Source organism: Staurois parvus, unplaced genomic scaffold (genome assembly GCF_062004578.1).
Source record: "Staurois parvus isolate SC_StPar_1 unplaced genomic scaffold, SC_StPar_1.0 ptg000505l, whole genome shotgun sequence".
Lineage (NCBI taxonomy): Eukaryota > Metazoa > Chordata > Amphibia > Anura > Ranidae > Staurois > Staurois parvus.
Genome location: NW_028318301.1, coordinates 2,500,748 through 2,521,788, shown reverse-complemented (window position 1 = coordinate 2,521,788; position 21,041 = coordinate 2,500,748). Strand labels below are relative to the sequence as shown.

Genomic DNA, 21,041 nt, shown 5'->3' with positions numbered 1-21,041 from the left:
GGTTGCCAGTGGCTTTGTGCAGTGTCATGCACGCCCAGTTACAAGGCAATTCAGTAATATATATATATATTTTTTTATTTTTTTTTTTTACATGTAAATATATCTCTGCCAGCCCTTTACCTGGTTCTTGACATCAGTTACAGCACCATGATCTCTCCAGTCCCACTGAGCAGGAGGAGGGTCTTTTGGAATCAAAGCCTTCTTCATGATCTGATGTTCTTGGATTGAGAGTAAAGGATTCAGATACAAGGTTCGGAATTCTTCCTCTGTAAGGTTCAAAATAAAACAACTCATTATAAAGAATGGCATGCTTTAATTGAGGCCTTTTAGCCTAGGGGCAAGATAAGAAATGGAAAGCACAGCATACAGAATGGGAATGTACTGCGCTTTGTACAGAATGGGGAGGTGTAGAATAAAGAAACTAAAGCACTGCTTACAGAATTGGGTGGTTCACAATAGGGAAAGTACGGTGCAGTGTACAGATAGGAGTAGTGTGGAATAGAATATGTAAAGCTCAGCATACAAAATGGAGTGGAGTTATGTCAAGGAATGTACAGTGTAGTGTAAAGAATAAGGTGGTGTGAAATGGGTAATGTACAGCATAGCATACATAACTAGAAAATCTACAATTTCTGGGGAAATTGTGTGAAGTGTTCTTGCATCCAACCCTAACCAAATGATTGATGAAATGTAAGCAGTGCACATGGCAAGCCTGATAGAGGGAGAAATGCATTTCAACTTGGTGATTCAGCTGCCTCGTGAGTCATGTTTGGTTGCTATAGCAACTCACTCAGTGACAGGAAGGTGAGAAGGGCTTTTGTAAACACACTGCTGCAACTTTCCAACTTAACTGGCGATTGCCATCTTCAAACACTTGTAGTTTTAAAAGTATAAATGCTACAGCGAAGGGCTTGATATTGTGATAATCACAAGACCCAGAGCTACAGTATAGTATGTCTCTGAAATATTAAAAATGAAGGCGCAGTCGCAGTTTAAAAATGTCCCTTCAAATTTACAGGTGGCTGTGAGTGAAGTTTCAATGAAAGTCAATGGGCAGCGTGAGTTGCAAACAAATGGTCATATTGTGAAAACTATCAGGACTATGGCTTAGCTGTGAACATTTTTAGCGACAGCAGGGATAGCTGAACGTTTTGATATAAGATATGTGTAGGTGGGCTTGAAAATGACAGAGTGATGGCAGTTTAGAAATCATGTTCTGATTTTTCCTTCCACACTCTAGCTTTTCTCTGCTGCCACTCTAGTTGCTCCATTCATTCCTATGGGAAAATTTCACCACAAAAACCTCAATATTTCGTGAACCATTTGGCGAAACGTTCCACAAAGTAATAGTAATCCGATCGGGAACAATTCCCACGTTTTGATATATTACTTGTCTTTGTAGTGTAAAAACTGTGGGAGGAGTTAGCGTGGCAAATTTGGCTATAATAAGGATAAGAAACGGAATAAGAACTAGAAAAGGTACAATTTCTGGGGAAATTGTGTGAAGTGTTCTTGCATCCAACCCTAAAGAAGTGATTGATGAAATGTAAGCAGTGCAGATGGCAAGCCTGATAGAGTGAGAAATGCATTTCAACTTTTATTTTGCATCTCACAGTCTAGCCTTGGTGACTCAGCTGCCTGGTGGGTCATCTTTGGTCGCTATGGCAACTCACTCACTCAGTCACAGGAAACTAAGAGCTTTTCTAAACACACTGCTCCAACTTGCCAACTTCACTGGTGATTGCCATCTTCAAACGGTTGTAGTTTTAAAAGTATAAATGCTACTGCAAAGAGCGTTATATTGTGAGAATCGCAAGAAGCAGACCTACATTTTGATGTATAGTATGTCTCTGAAATATTAAAAATGAAGGCACAGTCACAATTTAAAAATGTCCCTTAAAATTTCAGGTGGCTGTGAGTGAAGTTTCAATGAAAGTCAATGGGAATGGTGAGTTGCAAACAAATGGTCATATTGTAAAAACTATCAGGACTATGGCTTAGCCGTGAACATTTGTAGTGACAGCAGGGTTAGCTGAACGTTTTGATATACGATTTGTGTAGGTGGGTTTGAAAATGAGGGAGTGATGGCAGTTTAGAAATCATGTCCTGATTTTTCAGCTCCCACTCTAGTTTTGAACATTCCGCCATTCGTTCCTATGGGACCAATTTCACCACAAAAACACTGATATTTCGCGAACCATTCAGTGAAACATTCCACAAAGTAATAGCACACCAATCGGGAACAATTAGCACGTTTCGGTATATTACGGTCTATGTAGTGTAAAAACTGTGGGAGGAGTTAGGGTGGTAAATTTGGCTATAATAATTAGAATATATATGTGAGATAACAGTAAGTGGTCTTGCCATGCAAGAACACTTAATGAGGTAGTGTGTGGGGGCACAGTATACAGAATAAGGCAGTGTGGAAAAGGAATGTAAAGCACCACATACAGAATGGGGTAGTATAGAATAGGGGGATTAGGGAATGTACAGCACAATGAGAATTATTTGGTCATACAAAGCAGTTAGAAAGATATTTAGTAAACTGGCACATATCAAGCTTCACAATTTTGCCCGACCTATTCTCAAGGCAGAAGAATTCCAGGGATTCAAGAGCCAAATAAGTATCTAAACACTCTATAACAGCACTTATGTGCATATTTTTATTCAATCCTTTAATATCCAGATGCATCTTTGCTAACTAGACCAAATTGTGAAGTTTTAGTATGTGCAAGTTTGCTTAATAATCTAACTGCTTTGCATAAGAAAATATTTTCAGACAATTTTGTTTTTACACATACAGCCTACATTACAGCTATAACATGTGCCATTCAGACCACATTCAGTGTATCCATTTTGATACTTCTTTTGGTGTCCTTGCAGGCTGAGATCCCTTTTGAGAACCATGATAAACATTATTCAATATATTTTATGTGAGTTGCTAATTGTCTTTTTAAAATAAATGTTTTACTGTAAACACCCTGTCACGGAGTGCCTGCTCCTCTTCTGCCACCCCCCCCCCCCCCCCGGGTGCCTGTGTCTCCCGTGTCCCCTCACCCTCTTCTTATCCTGAAGTTAGACTGCACAGGATGAGAAGTGGCACCTCTCCCCCCCGCCTCTTGTCACCTCCTCACATCCTGACATAGCCTTTGAAGAAAGGCTGCGCAGGATGGGGGGGAAAGTGACCCCCCGCAGTGCCGTCAACCTGTCTCCGCGCGCTCCCCGGCGGGCACAACGTGGGCATGAGGCTTCTGCGCCCGCCGGAGACAAAGGTCGCACTTCCAAAAGGGAGGCCAAAGTCAGGGGGCGTGCCTCGTTGCCCCAGCAACCCGACGCTGGGCCGGCCGTTGCTGGGGCAACCAGGAAGCGTCCTGCTCCGGTAGTAAGAGACCGGAGCAGGACCCAGCTGCCTGTTGGTCTCCTGCACTCAGGAGAAGCGCTGTGTGGGGTCTGAGCTGAGGCCAGATCACACAGCCAAGATCCCGCTGAGTCCCCTTGAGCTTGCTGTTGTCCCTAGAGAGCTGTGTGAGGGCTGTGCTGAGGTCAGACCCCACAGCCAGGGCCCCGCTGAGTCCCCTTGAGCCTGCTACCGTGAGTGTCCCTAGAAGCTGCCTGCTGCTGAATGTCTGGAAGCAGCTTACCGTGAGTGTCCCTAGAAGCCGCATGTTGCGGAGTGCCCTGGAATGCCCCTATTGTATGTCCAGATTACCCTTACCTGAACTGCCCCATTGCATGCCCAGATTATAGCTACCTGGACTGCCCCCCTGAGTGCTTGGGCCATCGCTACCCAAAGTGCCCTATCTTGGGCCGGATTACAATTATTTTGGGCTCCTCCCCTCTCTTTGGGTACCTGGACGCTACCTTCCTGCCCTGATTGAGTCCCTTCCATAGTTCAATAAAGCTTTGAGTGTTTACCATCTTCTTTGTGTGTTCTGTCTTGCCTACGCTTCCGTCACACACCCATTACACCTAGTCTGCACACTTAGCTCCTTTTGTCAGTAGGGAAAAAACACACTGTCGGTGCCACAGAAACTGCAAAAGTAAAAATATAGGGTCTATTTTGAAAGGAAGGGCGGGCAATTATCCTTACAGTAGAAAACCAACATTATTATTCTATCACAATTTCAAACACTCCAGTCCTTTCTGTGATGCATTTCACCCCCTAGTGAAGTTTAATTGTAGCTCTACTAGGGTACAAAACGTGTGATAGTGAGGAGCTGGGTAAGTGTTTGAGTTAGATCAATAAATTTGATTTTATCCTTACAGAAGTGGTGTTAAACGTCAAGATACACATGTGGACTTTTATGGTTAACGTTTAACTGACCCTGTATTCACTATATCCAATCTTCCACAGTACACAGAACATGGAAATGCAATTATTTTATATATAAACGGCCATATACCTTTTCTCATAAGCAGTATAGAGTAATTTTGTGACTTCTATCAGTGTCAGGCACAGCACTGTTTAATCTTGAAGGAGGAGTTTTCATTCTACTCTGACTGTCCTATGAGTCTGCATAACCCTTGACCCTCTGTCTGGAAAGCAGTGATTAGCCCTGTGCTGATCACATATAATAAAAAAAAAACCTCTCAAGCTATGCACACCAAACAGACTTGCCACTGCTGCTCCAACTATGGCAGATGGTTTTAGGACAATAAAAGGAGAGGATCGGAAAAAGACAAAATCAAACAGCCTATTTACACAGTCTTCAAAGGATTACCCCTTAGCTTCTACTGCGAGTATAAAAAGCATGCTTGCATGCATATGCAGACTGATTTTACGGTAGTGGGTTTAGTATTATTTTAACTTTACTTTCTGTCCCTTCGCAACAACAGGAAGTGAGTGGAAATCCCTGAAAATTAAAGGAATCCCTTGCCACCCCCCAGGTCACCAGAACTAGTGTCTCCATTGGAGGATTTCCCCTTCTACTATTTTTCTGGGGACAACCCAAAATTTGGTATTTTCTTTTACTTTCACTTTCAATGACAATGGGAAACAGGACAAATGGAAAGGGTGAATCTCCCTAACAGGGACACAGACTTCAATGAAAACCTAACAGGTGTTCGAATACATCTCCACTCTGTCAAAAATGAACTTACTAACTTTAGTTATTCTTTAATGCGAGGGTCAGCAACCAGTAGATCTTGGCCAGGTGACTGGTAGATCACGGTCTGAGCTTGCTGACCTACCATCCCACAGGATCAAACAGAGTGCAATGCAGAGGGACTACTTGTAGTTTGAGCTGTAGTAGGGAGCAAGAGCCATGTAAGTTGATATCTGCTCTGTAGTGCTGGCTCCGACACCCTGCCATGGTTGGTGGGTGTAGCACCTGCCAAGCATGGCCCATTCAAATGAATGAGGCCACTCTGCAAGAGCCCTGCAACCTTATGCAGTACAGCAAACAAGGGGTTAAACAGGCAACAGTGTTGCTTTCTCACCACCTGCTTTAACGGCTCGGACCCCGCAGAAGCATGCAGTTGCGGGGCACTTGCAGAGTGGCCCCATTTACTTGAATGAGTCTCGATTGACAGGCGGTAGCACCCACCAAAAGCAACAAGGGGTGTAATTCCTGCTGCAGCATGTGCACACCTTTTGGTTGCTGCCTCAGTAGCTAAAGGAGGTAAGGATTTGGAGCGGTAAAACTGTGACTACCGCAGGGTTTTACCACACCCCGACTTTACATGTGAAAGAGGGCTTGTTCACAAGTGCCTCAGGCACTGCTGCTCCTCTGCAAAGTGATCCAGGTGTGTTTGACAGGGCCTTTTGGATGTCTACACAAGGGATGCTTTTTCAGGTAAATAAGATGCATAAAATAATATGAACTGAACAAACAATTTTATAGGCATAATTTTGTTGCAATGAATGGACTGGTGACAGGGTTTATTTAAATAAAGTAAGTATGAGTCTCAGATTAGGTAAGAGTTGCAAAATCCATTAAGGGGTGGTACTGTGAATCATTTGAAGCTCCACAACAAGAAGATTTGCTTCCTCTAAGGACTAGCAGCCTAGCTGACTTAAATCTGTTGTGACTATCTTCAATCCAGAGGGGAGAAAGACATTATTCAAAAGGAAAGGGGTGTCCTGGCCAAGTATCCAACCGGATCTTCCTGTCCAAGGATAAAGAATTTGTTTCATGCAGAAAGAATGATTCTTTGCAAGTGTCTTGCATGACGTTATGCAAATGGTATTGCACTGATGGGCGATACCATGAGACCCAGAATCCTCATGCAACTTTGAAATGTAAACTCAAGTCATGATTGTAGTTGTTTAACCTGAGCCTCAAGTCTCTCTAACTTTTTAAAAGATTCTGGCTAAATATATCTGACGAGACCCAGATATCTTATGCAATTAGAAAGTGTTAGCACCAACTTCTTAACATTCAGAAGACAAATCAAGCTCTTTAAAAGACCAGAAAATAAAATTATTGGTCTCAAATCCCGCTGATAACGGTACCTAGCAATCAAAGCTGGGCTAACACTAGAGCCAGGTTCATAGTGAATACTCTTGGTTCCAACAGCAAACCAATAGAAAGAAACAAAAATTGTCAGTGACAGTTCCTCACAGAGAAGTAGAGGAACTGCTGGTAACTGGGAAAAATGGAAAAATGATTATAGGCATCCTGGATGTCTGTGGTTGCCAGAAAATCTCCCTGATAGAGAGAAGACTTAACAGAGCAAATGGACTTCATTTTGATTGTTTAGGGATGAATAAGAGAATTGAAAGCCTTCAAGCCCAGAATGTGGTGATCTTCTCCCTCTGTGTGGAAAAAATCAAACAAGTTGGAATAAAACCCCTGCAAATCATTCCTGAGGGAGAACCAAAACAATGACTCTCTGAAGCAGAAGTCCCTGAATGTGCTGAAGAGAGAAAGAATCTTACTAAAGATGGGAGTGGAAATCCAGCTTGTATCCAAAAGTAATAATATCCCAAAGCCACATATCTACTGTGCGTGTCCTCCAGATCTCTGCACTTGTCCCCTACCTCACTTGTCCACAGATAGGGGCAAACCTTCATGCTGATGTAGGCTTTTGAGTGGTCTTGGTATGACTTTTGGAGCCTCTGGATAGTATAGGCTTTGCAGGCTGCTGTAGAACTCAAGGAATTAAAGGATCACTTGGCTAAAGGGAAAGAAAGTGAGCCTGATCTTTGAGGTGATTTGTTCTTGCGAGCCAGAGGTACGTGAGCACTTATACCCCTGGGACATTTGTTATATTCTCAAATTGTCTCAAATTGCCACAAAGGTCTTTTTGGATGTTTGATGAGAGACCAGCACTTGAGCCATAAGGCCTAATGCATCTGTAAAAACAACACTGATGCACAAAACCAACCAGGTATAGAGTGCCCATGTTCACTTCTTGCATAAAAGTTAACTAGGTGCAGGTTTGTTCCTATTTGTGCTTTTTCAAAAACAATAAAAATCATTGAAAACAGAAAATTAAGTGCTAGGTTCATCGGCTCCATACAAGAGCTTGCTAGAATATGTTTGCTGTTTAAAAGAGGGAGCATCTCCACCACATAATAGTAGACCTGTTATCACAAGAAGTAGGTAGATCCATGGGGAATTTGTCCCATGCAGACAGAAAGTTCCTTTGCAAGGGTCTTGTGTGAAATTAGGCAAATGGTATTACATTGATGGAAAATACCAGAAGACCTAGAATACTGGTGCAACTTTGAAGGGTATTGTGATGGCATGATTGGAGTTGTTGAACCTGAGCCACAAATCTCCACTTTTTTTTTAGGAAAGATGGTTAAAAATTTGTCTAGGGAGATCCAGATACTGTATTTTAGTCAGTTATCAGCAACAACTTCTGCAGTTTCAAAAAACAAACAAGCTCTCTAAAAGACCACAGAGTGATGCTACGTTCACAATAGCCTTGTTTTCAAGCGGAAGACAGGTGTTTGGGAAGCATTTTTACTGCTTCCCAAACGCCTGTGAAAATTCTGCACATTGCAGCACATGGTGCTGTTCACACAGGAGCGTAAGCGTCGCATCAAAAAGGACGCCTCTGGTTGAGTCAGGAGGAGTTGAAGCCTCCTATTCAAGTCTATAGTGCCGCTCCGCAAACGCTCGACCGGGATTTGTGGTACAGTTGCGGGGTGTTTGCGGAGCGTTAACACCATTCAAACTTCATTATAGGCGTTTGTGGGGCGTTTTTAACGCTTTGCAAACGCCTAGCAACCGCCGCTAAACCACGCATGCAATGTTTGCGGAAAGTTAAAAAACGTTCCGCAAACGCCGGACCAACGCTTGTCAAACGCTATAGGGGCGTTTGAGAAGAGTTGGAAAAACAGTCAAGTGTGAACGAGCCCTTACTCTACCTTGGTTCCCCCCGCTGGCGATCTTTGCATCTCCTCTTCTTTGTGTGAACCCATAGCAAGATGTTTGCTATGAGAGCTCACAGTGTCTTCTCGCTCCTGAGAAGTTTGTCAATGGAGCCCGACCCTCACACGTCCTCCTTTTGACTGACAGCAGCAGGTGCCAATGTCTCTTGCTGCTGCTCGAGTGCAGTGTGAAGAGGAAGAGGAAGAGAGCGATGAAGCTGTGCACAGCTCTGGATTTATTCTCCCCTCTCTTCCCCTTCACACAGAGAAAGGGGAAGACGCAAATAGAAAACAGAATGCATTAAGGTAAAAAACATTTTTAGCTTAAGTATCACTTTAAGCCATAAGGCAATCTAGTCCATGCAAGAGCTTGCTAGAATAGATTATAAATAGAGCAATAAAAACTGTATATAGATTTTGTCAGTCCTTTCGGATTAAGAAACAATAAACAAGGGAATGGTGAGGGAACACTTCAGAAGTCTGTTTAGGTCTCTGAGAAAAGGAGCAGAATCACCCAACTTAAGTCTGTTTCTAACTGCTTTGATTAGCGTAGAAATGATTTCTTTCAGTTTAAACAGAGCCCTGGGTATCTTAATTGCTAAGCCAGGGAAGAGATTTTTCCTCAGCATGTTCTGTGCAATGCCCTGGTTCCAATTCCAGTAGGGAATTAGCAGGAAGTAGCAGTACATCAGATTCAGACTTTTCTGGGGAAGTGGGGTGCATTTAGCCGCCCTGCAGACACACTGAGAAAAAAAGCTGCAGCAGGCACAAGTTCTTCATGGTAGATTAAAACACATCTGCAGTAAATTAATTTGGATTTGACACCCTAGAAAGCTTAAGACAGGCCACAGAAATATGAGCACAGAAGAGTAGCTTGATGGCCAGTGTACAGGTATCACAGAATGAACTGTCTCTGATGGAGTCTAATTTAACGCTGCATAAAATTCAGCGTTCAAAAAAAACTGAGCTGCCTCCATTTTGTGCCAGATAATGTAAAATGTTATTTGAGCATGAAGGGTGCAAGAAGGGGAAGTAAAACAGGGGTGTGGAAATTTTTGAAAAAACTACTTGTCCAGGAACTAAATCAGTGCCCCAATCTACTTGTCCCTCATGACAATCTACTTGTCCTGATAAAAATAAATACATTTTAACCAAAACCGTATCTAAATCTGCTTTAAGTAACGTCTGGGGCTTTTGAAAACAAAAAGGGGCTTTATGGAGAGTTAAACTTTTAATATTTTTAACATTGCACTGTTTATCTCCTCCTCCCCTCCCTGCCTGTCTCCAGCACCGCGCCTGGAGGGGAGAGACCTTGCGGCGCAATGAGCACCGATTAGGTGCTTGTCAGGAAAGGGGAGTGTATCCTTTATCCCTTTTGCTGCCAGAGCTGTTTTTGCTTTTTTCTGCACACGTTTAAAAAAAAAAAAATCATTCAAGGACTGAAGATTACACAAAACTCCAAAACATTTTATATTTTCTGAAATCAATACCCTAAATAAAACAGCGGTAGTTCCAATTTTTTATGTCACACAATATTATCACAAATGTCTAAAAAAACTCAACATTTCAGTAAAAAATATACTTAAGATAATTTTAGGGCACAAAAAGTAATAAATTATTCAATTTTTATGTAAAATATAAAAGACGAGGTTGCATGGAGTAAATAGATATCCAGCATAAATTGTAAAAAATATAAATAAACAGCGCAAACATAGACCTCTATATCAAATCAATATACAAAGTGCAAACATATATAAAAAATTTAATAAATAGTGAAGTCCATCAAAATTAATAAACACAAAATTCAAAAATAGTTTGCGCAAACAGAAATTTTCAAATTCTTCTTCTATTATAAAGAAACTTCCACCTTCCACCCGTGAAAACCAACATCAAATGCACTCACCAGATTAAGGTGAATGAAACGCCTTTTAGGAATTTATGGGATCCTAAACCCTCTTTGGTATCCACTCTATAGGAATCCTCACCTCCAGCATAGACTCCACCATCCAACCAGGGAGAAAAAAAACTCAGATAGTGTAATATTGCAAAACACCATTCATAAGTGAAATCAAGGATTAAGGCCACTCACATTATAATCGCTTTAAAAAAGGCATATTTATTAAGACCAGCTTCTTTCCAGATGAACAGTAGATGTAAGGCAACCTCTCACAGAATCTCACATCACAGCTCCAGGTTACAGCAGAAGCTCCACAGAGACCACACATATGATATGTGTGGTCTCTGTGGAGCTTCTGCTGTAACCTGGAGCTGTGATGTGAGATTCTGTGAGAGGTTGCCTTACATCTACTGTTCATCTGGAAAGAAGCTGGTCTTAATAAATATGCCTTTTTAAAGCGATTATAATGTGAGTGGCCTTAATCCTTGATTTCACTTATGAATGGTGTTTTGCAATATTACACTATCTGAGTTTTTTTCTCCCTGGTTGGATGGTGGAGTCTATGCTGGAGGTGAGGATTCCTATAGAGTGGATACCAAAGAGGGTTTAGGATCCCATAAATTCCTAAAAGGCGTTTCATTCACCTTAATCTGGTGAGTGCATTTGATGTTGGTTTTCACGGGTGGAAGGTGGAAGTTTCTTTATAATAGAAGAAGAATTTGAAAATTTCTGTTTGCACAAACTATTTTTGAATTTTGTGTTTATTAATTTTGATGGACTTCACTATTTATTAAATTTTTTATATATGTTTGCACTTTGTATATTGATTTGATATAGAGGTCTATGTTTGCGCTGTTTATTTATATTTTTTACAATTTGTGTTGATCACATTGCACAGCAGCAGGATAGAACCTATAGTAGGGTGTTTCACTAGGCGCAGGAAGAGTTTTTAGATATCCAGCATGTCAAACCTTAAATTTGCATGCGCTCGTGAAATGGCAGCAAACTTTAGTACCCTATATTTTCTATAGGTGACGCATTTAATGCCACTTCTAGGTCATCAGTTTAGCGTTACAAATGAGGTCTGGTGCTAGAATTATTGCTCTCATTCTGTCATGCGTGATGATATGTAACATGTGTATCGCAATAGTCGTTTTCATGCATTGGCGCCCCAGGACGTGCTTTTACGTTTGTGTGTACATATGTGGGGGCCTTGAAAAATGTTGGGGGGGGGGTATATGCTTGGGTGTAACTTTAATTTGAAAAAAAATAAATAAATAAAATACACACACACACACACACACACACACACGTGTTCAAAATAATAGCAGTCAGACATCACTAATCTGATCAATCACTGTTTTTGGTAGAAATGAGATTTCTACTTGGCACATAATTTACTAGCAGGTGTAGTAGAGTAAAAGAAGTCCAACAGACCCAACAGACATGACATGCATGCTGCGGATTCTGTGTAATTGAATCACTAATTGAAAGGGGCATATTTAAAATAATAGCAGTGTGGAGTTCCATTAGTGAGGTCATTCATTCTTTGAAAAACAGGTGGCAATTATTGCCCTTATTTAAGGAAGGAAGGCAGCAAATGTTGTACATGCTGGTTACAGTGCATTTCTCTCTGAAGTTCTGAGGAAAATGGGGCGTTCCAGACATTGCTCAGAAAAACAGTGTACCTTGATTAAAAAGTTAATTGGAGAGGGGAAAACATATAAAGAAGTGCAGAAAATGATAGGCCGCTCAGCTAAAATGATCGCAAATGCTTTAAAATGGCAACCAAAACCTGAAAGACGTTGAAGAAAGCAAAAAAACACCATTCGAATAAATAAAAGAATAGACAAAATGGCAAGGACTCAGCCAACAATCAGCTCCAGGAAGATCAAAGAAGGTCTAAAGTTCCCTGTGAGTACTGTTACAATTAGAAGACGCCTATGTGAAGCCAAGCTATCTGCAAGAAGCCCCTGCAAAGTCCCACTGTTGAAAAAAAAGACGTGCTGAAGAGGTTACAATTTGCCAAAGAGCACATTGACTGGCTTAAAGAGAAATGGCGCAACATTTTGTGGACTGATGAAAGATTGTTCTTTTTGGGTCTAGTGGCCGGAGACAGTTTGTCAGACGACCCCCAAACGCTGAATTCAAGCCACAGTACACTGTGAAGACAGTGAAGCATGGTTGCGCAAGCATCATGATATGGGGATGTTTCTCATACTACGGTGTTGGGCCTATTTATCGCATATCAGGGATCATGGATCAGTTTGAATACATCAGAATACTTGAAGAGGTCATGCTGCCTTATGCTGAAGAGGAAATGCCCTTGAAATGGGTGTTCCAACAAGACAACGGCCCCAAACACACCAGTAAACGTGCAACATCTTGGTTCCAGACCAACAAGATTGACGTTATGGATATGTCCACTCTCTTCCCTCTCCTATACCCTCCAGCACCCAGTGAACTGGTCCCGGGCCCTCAGATGGGCAAGCAGAGCTCAGGAAAAATAGCGGGCAGGGGGGAGGAGGCTGGCAACATAATGGGCTGTGTGGAAGCAATAGGGCGGCAGCGCTGACGCCCAAATGCTTCCACCTGACAGGTGAGCTCTGCTGCTTGCCCGCAGCAGGGCTAAAGATAAAAATATGAATTGAAAATCCCTGTAAAATAAATCAATCTTAGGCATTGGCACATGCCACGCAACCTGGAGCAGGCATAAAAATGAGTCCACGGTTTGGGAGCATCCTTGGGACAGTTAGAATGCAACAATGCTGCTGTAGTGGTACATTATGACCTGTAGACTGCACTGGGAACTGCATGTCCCCAGTAATGGCTAAAAGGGGGCATGTGTAATGAACCCTACCCTTTTCTGGTAGAAGCAACCAGCTATAGATCCGGCAGGAGAAGTAAAGTCTGAAAAAAAAAAAAAAAAAAGGCAACCAGTTTGTAGCATGCTTAACTCCCAGTAGTTCTAAGCACTGCACAGGAGCCAACAGGAGTATAAACATGATATGCATCCCACTCTCAATTCAGGAATCCAACCTTTCATGAAGTTGAGCTGTGGAGGATGGTTAAAGCAGGGGCTAAAGCCTTTAGGGGCAGTTTTTGTAGCTAGTGTCCAATCTCCTACAGGTGGCAACAAAATGCATGGTTTATGAATAGGAAAAGCGGAGTCCTTCAATAGACAATAAAGAAACCTTTATTTTTTTTTCTCACAGCTACTGTACAGTTGATATTTGACAGCTGTCCCAATGGCTGCACACATTCTATAGTAAATAAATTAAAATGTGACATTCCAGACAAATGCCACTGAACGTGACTAAAAATGACTCTCTCCTACCATGTATGAATTTTCTTTGCTACAGACTTCATCCTGGTAAAGAGCTGCAGCTTAACCCATAAAAATCAAGCTGGAAAGTTGCAGCTTGGGATGGTAGCGCAATCATATTTACAAATATAGCAAGGAACATTTTGCAACATCTTCACATTATTCCCAGAGTTATGTAGATTTAATATTTATGACATGATGTTTCAGAACAATTGGTTTTCTTGCCAAAAGCCTTTTAAATACCTGTAAGATCACTAAACTTAGTAGTGCCATATTCAGCGGTCCCCTGGTCCTTCTCCTGGATATCTTTGGCCTTCTTGAGATTTTCAGAAAATATGCGCAGACGTCTTAGAGCCTCTAATAAAAACATAATAAAGCAGATTTCGTGCTTATTAGATGAAGACTCTCAAAATGCAAATGTATCACACAGCTTTAGCTAAATGTTTTATTTAAAAGTTACAACATCATACAATTTCTGACAGAAAAGCAATCATTTCTATGAACACCTCAAGTTTTACCTGATATAACTCACTCTGAGTTTAAGAATATATATATTTTTTTTCTGAATAAAGATGGACAACAAGCCTGGGTTCACATATGTGCGGTGTATTGCATGTTATTCGCACAGGAACCACACCGCATTCCTGTGCAAATCACATGCGATTTGTGTGTGGTGCAACTGGAGCCATACATTTTGTATGGCTCTATTCACACCGGACCCGCACCAAAAACATGCAGGAGCCTTTATCGAGTCCATACTAGAAACGAATCGCATAGGTATTCACACCTATGCAATCCAATTCTGCACATCGCACCGCATTTTGCGGACCACTTTCGGGGTGTTGTTAACTTAATATACACATCCGCAGCGGTTTGCATGAACGGGGTGCGATTCTGATGCGGTGCGGAATTCGCACTGAAAATGCTGCAAATTCCGTACCGCATCAGTGTGAACCAGGGCTAAGGGGGAGATTTACTAAAACTGGTGCACACAGAATCTGGTGCAGCTGTGCATAGTAACCAATCAGCTTCTAACATCAGCTTGTTCCGTTAGTCCTCATGCAAACTGAACGTTTTTACAGCTGCTGTTTTTGGAGTTTTTTTCTACAGCCAGCAAACTCTCCAGCATGTTATCCTATGTGTCCATGCACACACAGACTGTAATCAGCGTTTTTGGCAGGGATGTTTTGGCTGGAAAAAACCCCCAGAACTAGTGGGTTTCTTGAGGAGTGTTTTAGCTGTAAAACCTTATAATCCTTATAAAGCTAAAAACACGGCAAACCAGCATTTTTGGACTTTTTTGGATAAAAAGTATGAGACACAAAAAAAAACTCACCTTTTTAACGTTACTTTCACACAGCTAATGTTACCACTGTTATTAAAATGGCCAGTGTGCATGAAGCCTTAAGCTCGGACAATAAAACCTGGAAGATAATTAGTTACTATGCACAGCTGCACCTGATTGTGTGTGAACTAGCTTTAGTTCTGTGCAAATGGGGGCAAATAAACAATACTATTAAGCTATTTCCTATGCTTCTACTGACTGAATGAGGGTGCGTGTCCATATGCAACAAAAGGCCACCTGATTAAAAATTAACCTTTTTTCAAATGAAATCAAATTTATGTATTGGCTATGACTCTATATATAAATATATATATAGGGAAAAGAGAATATACTGAATAGCATGTTCATCAATGATCAAAAGTCAAGAAATAAAACCCCACTTTCCTGCACGATTCGTCATATAACAGAAAAATGACTTCTATGGATCGCCGACTCCAAGAAATGAAAATTCAGACCTATTTGTGGGGTATAAAAATGTATAGCAAAACTACCCCACAATGAACAATATAGATGGTTCAAATTAGTAGCCCTTTTACCACCTCCAAGATATCCAATTCCATTAAATATATAGATATGAGCCAGAGGTTTGGTCTGTTTATTTCAGATATGTAGTGATGTGATAATTATTTGATTATATTCTGATTTTTGAACATTGATTGACATGCTAATCAGTGTATTCTCTTGGCCCTATGAGTATATTTATTTAGAGTCATAACCAATACATTATTTTTATTTAATTTGAATAAAAGGTTACATTTTTAAATCAGGTGGCCTTTTGGTGCCTAGGGACATGCACCCTCGTCCAGTCACAAGATTATTTTCGATATAAGGCTAAGTTGGTATTTTAAATGTTTTTTTGTGTTATTGGGACCTTAGCCTGGGTCAGATATATAATAAAATGGCAGGCTTTCTTGAAAAAGACATTGATTTTGACCCTCTATCTAGAGGCCAGCCACATGTTTTCTAATGAAACACCTAATATATCTAAAGAGACTAACATACAGGAAGCTTTCAAAAGACATATCCAAAATATAAACTATTAAAAAAGAACAGAGAAGTTACTTAAGAGACTTGGATGATTTTGCGAATAACAAGGTCTATAACTGGTCTTATAAGGACAACAGGCTCTTTATACAATCTGCCCCTATGCCCGATTCTGATACATCTAGAGAATTTAGAAAGTTCTAGGACAGAAGATGGAAATGAAAGACAGAGTGACTCAAGTGACAGTAGAAACAAGTCCAGATTTATCCCTAGGAGAGGAAAGGGCAGGAGAGGCCAATCTAGACCCCCTAGAGGGAATTTATTTAGGGACCCTCACACAACAATTAAGGAGTCGAGACCAATCGGGCTACACTGATACAAGGAGGGGCAAGAAATAGTAAATCCATCTATCCCTACCACCACCCAGAATAATTTGCAGGTCTTTAATTTTTCCGAAATGACTTTATCAAATGCTCACATAGCTTTACTTAAAAAGGGTTTATCTTTTGTGTCCACACAGGATTTAAATCTTTTTGAGTGGGTTAAACACCTCAATTTATTTGCCAGAAAAATAGCATTGAGGAAGTAATATAGAGATAAAGATAAATCCACCCACTCTTCGGATTTGACCACTTCCAGAGATATTGAGGCACTTAGGGTGCTCGAATCATTACAACTTGAAGGAAGTGGGGGAACTGCTGAAGTGCGTGGGCCTTTCTCAATGTTAAAACATAGGAGTGATTATACTCCACCTTTTCCCCAGGGGAGTAACATTCAACTATTTGTAAAACTGGTTTAAAAGAGATTTTTATGCGCTTTGGAAGAAAAAAGACAAAAGAAGAGGCAAATCATTTAATTTGACATACACTGAGTGGACAGCATTGGAAGAACTGCGTAATAACAAAAGTGATAAAATCTGCAGATAAGGGAGGCAATATTGTATTAATGGACAGGGTGTTCTACTTAAAGATGTGCTATGATATTGTAATGAAAACTACTATGAGATACGCAAAAAGGACCCCACCAATGAGTATTTGAAAGAAGTGGGAGTAATTCTGAAAAGTGGGCTAAAAGGAGTGCTCTCCAAGGGTGAATGTGTGTTCATCATTAATGAACATCCTACTTTTGCAACATTCTACGCCTTACCTAAAGCACACAAGCACCAAGAAAAACCACCAGATCACCCCATCATATCAGGCAATCAGAATCTCATAGAAGGGGCTAGCAAGTACATAGAATATATCATGTGTCCATATGGCTAAGGCCATCCATGATGTAGAGGCCTTTTGTAGTAATATCAAGCATGATCGGGTTCTAAAAGCCTGTGAATTTTTCTTGAAGGCTAGGAGGCACCATCTTTCAGAAACATACTTTTGTCCTCCAGGTATTGGAGTTCATATTAGAGCACACTTTTTTTAATGCAATGGAAAGATTTATACACCGTGCAGGGGAACCACTATGGGTTCGACCTGTGCACCAACATATGCAAATTTATTTCTGGATTGGTGGGAGCACACCATAGTATTTGCAGAAGATTTAGAACAATTTACTTCCCATATTTTACTATGGGTACCCTTCATTGATGATATTTTCATATTGTGGCAGGGCCAAAAAGCTCAGCGAATTTGTGAACCAATTGAATGAGAATAACATGTACTTTACTATTGTGATCCTGTATGATAGCATTAACGTTTTAGATCTTAAATTGATTGTAAAGGCTTAAGGTTTTTTACCTTTATGCATTCTATGCATGAAGGTAAAAAACCTTCTGTGTACAGCAGTGCCCCCAGCCCCCTCAATACTTACCTGAGCCCCATTGAGATTCAGCAATCTGCATGACAGCCTCAGCCCTCTGCCTCCTCATTGGTTGAGACAGCAAGCAATAGCCATTGGCTCCCGCTGCTATCAACCACAGCCAGTCAGCCAATGAGGAGAGAGAGAATGGGCGAGGCCAAGCTAAAGCTCCATGTGTGAATGGACAACGGGAGCAGCGGGTGCCCCCATAGTAAACTGCTTGCTATGGGGGCAACCGACAAAAAGGAGGAGCCAGTAGAGCCTACGGGGAACCCAAGAGGAGGATCCAGGCTGCTCTATGCAAAACCACTGCACACAAAGGGTAAGTATAGACATTTTTTTTGCAAAAAAACAAATGAACCTTTAGTATTGCTTTAAGATCACTAGAGGAGAGGACCACACAGGACTCCCACCTGGCTACCAGATAGACCAAAAGGCAGTTTCAAATGTGGAAATTGTAAGGCATGTGCTAAATTTATTTATCCCTACTGTTAAGGAGTTTGAAAGTCCAAAAAATGGAGAGATCATTAAAATTGCAGCTTTTTATAATTGTAGCACTGAGGGAGTGGTGTACACCATTAAATGTCCCTTTCCATTACTGTATGTAGGCAAAACTATTCGTCAATTCAGATGTGGAGTACTGGAGCATATCAATGATATTGCTCAAGAAAGAGATAGACCAATTGCCAGACATGTTCAGGAAAAACATTATGGGAGAACTGAACAAATACAGTTCTGGATTATTGAACAATCTAATTTAAAATGGGTCCCAGAAAGGTAGACCTGGATAGACATTTTAACTACTTGACAAAACGGGCTATAGCCGAATGACAGCTACAGCACAGTCATCCAGTTCTTGTAAAGAGTCATAGGAAGTCACCCCAGAACCGCACTTCCCGTGCGCCCCCTGGAACGTGCTCTGATCACTGTGTCTGTCGAACACAGTTGATCACAGACCTTGGGTAAAGGGCCATTCACAGCGGCCCTTTACCACATGATCAGCGGTGTTCACTGTTACAGCTGTTCATGGTGTAAACGCAGTTGCCGGTTACCGGCTGCACTTTTCTCAGGAGAGGAGAGCTGGTAACCGGCAACTGTGAAAGAGTACAACAGTGCAGCCCCAAAGGACATCAGTGCAGCCTCAAGGGGACATCAGTGCAGCCCCAACGGTGTCCATCAGCGCTGTCAGTGTTCATCAGTGCCGCCTCATCAGTGCCTCCTCTTCAGTGCCCATCAGTGCAGCCTCATCAGCGTACATCAGTAAAGGAGAATTAAATTACCTGTTTGCAAAATTTTCAAAACAGAAAACATTTTTTTTCAAACTTTTTGGTCTATTTTTAATTTGTTTAGCAAAAAATAAACAGTGGTGATTAAGTACCACCAAAAAGAAAGCTCTATCGGTCTGAAAAAAAGGATAAAAATTTTGCTTGTGTACATTGTTGCATGACCGCCCAATTGTCAAAGTGTGACAGCGGTAAAAGCTTAAAACTGGCCTGGGCAGGAAGGAGGTAAAAGTGCCCAGTAGGAAGGTGGTTAAGCTTGAAGCCAAGAGAACTTTTCACTTAAATTCACGTGTACCGTATGAATTGAATGAAGGCTTTACCTTTTTGCTTGTGTGTGTGAAATGTCCGTCAGCTCAAAATATTAGTTTGGGCTACTTTTTTCTGTTTGTTAATTAGGATAGATGTATATTTATTTGTTCTTTTTTCGTATATCCTATGTGGTAAGCACATGGTTATAGAGCTCAGTGTCAAGAAATTATTTGCACTGAGTAGAAGTTAAGATATTCTTTTTCGACATATGTTTGCTTTTCTGTGATGATTATATTGCAGAACTATCCACATGCCATTCTTATAACAAACGGATATATTCCTTTTTTTGCATGTGTTTGGTTTTCTGTATTCATTATATGGAAAGATTAATCATATGGCATTTTCATAAACATCCTTGAGTCATGACGTTGCATGCGTGGCGATACATGTATGCAATGACGTCATCACATCACCAGCATAGCAGCCATCTTAGTTGACCAGTCTCTAAAATAGTGGACAAACAATGTGTGCCATTACCATGTGACTTTATTTTCATTTTCCTTTGCTCACTTCATATTTGATTTACTTCACCCCAGTCAAAGCTCTAATCTTTCTTTGGAGCACTTTTTGATTTTTAAAGAGAACACATGGTTCTTTTCTTTTTGGGGCAAAGAGCACTGCATATACGGAGGCATGTACAGTGATCTCTATAGTCAGATAGAAATATTTTTGTGTGGATATGGTGATGTACGGGGCATGTATATCCATGGTATGATTATGGCCACATGAATGAGTGTACCCGTATTACATATCTGAATTAAAAACGAACTATAACTTTGGTTCATATCCAAGTAGAATACTCTCATGGAACTGGATATATAGGAGATGGTAAGAGGGCTACAAATCTGAACCATCTATAGTGCCAACTGTAGGGTAGGTGTGATACACATCTTTATACCCTATTAATAGGTCTGAACTGGATATGGCGAGTTATAGGGCATTTCCATTAGTGGTATGATTATGCCCATATGGATGAGTGTACCCATATCACTTACTGTCAATTTTGCGGTAGTTTTGATATACATTTTTAAAATAATAAAAACAACAACAAATAGGTCTGAATTTTCAGTTCTTGGAGTCTGTAATTCACAGAGGTAATTTTTCCATTATAAAGACCTATTTTTCCCACTTTCCTGCACAATTTGTCATATATTTCGACAGTCATGTGAAGATGTGATAATTATTTTATTATGTCTTGACTTCTGATCATTGATGGATATGCTAGTCAGTATATTCTCTTTGCCCTATGGGTATTTTTATATACAGTGAAGGAAATAAGTATTTGATCCCCTGCTGATTTTGAATGTTTGCCACCTCACAAAGAAATGATCAGTCTAAAAATCGAATGGTAGGTGTATTGTAACACTGAGAGACAGAATAGCAATAACAAATTAAAAAGAAATGCATGTCTAAAAAATGATGCACTGATTTGCATGTTAATGAGAGAAATAAGTATTTGATCCCCTATCATTCAGCAGGATTTCTGGCTACCAGGTGTCTTTCATACAGGTAACAAGCTGACATTAGAAGCAGTCTCTTAAAGGGAGTGCTGCTATTCTCATTTTGTTACCTGTATAAAAGACACCTGGAGCAATCAAACAATCAGATTCAAAACTCTCCACCATGTCAAAGACCAAAGAGCTGTCCAAGGATGTCAGGGACAAGATTGTAGACCTACACAATGCTGGACTGGGCTACCAAACTATCGCCAAGTAGCTTGGTGAGAAGGTGACAACAGTAGATGCAATCATTCACAAATGGAAGAAACACAAAACAACTGT

General features: G+C 40.8%; 1 protein-coding gene across 4 annotated transcripts in view; it reads right to left on the bottom strand.

The window, feature by feature from the left end:
• LOC149451932 (cathepsin F-like) overlaps window positions 1–21,041 on the bottom strand; it is a 492,728-nt gene that overhangs the window by 382,048 nt on the left and 89,639 nt on the right. For all 4 annotated transcript variants that reach the window (XM_089689960.1, XM_089689959.1, XM_089689958.1 and 1 more), the window contains exons 6-7: window positions 13,796–13,902; window positions 121–273 (exon numbers count right to left, since the gene is read on the bottom strand). In XM_089689960.1, coding sequence (XP_089546086.1) covers window positions 121–273; window positions 13,796–13,902 — 260 coding nt within the window. The remainder of the gene's footprint in view (window positions 1–120; window positions 274–13,795; window positions 13,903–21,041) is intronic.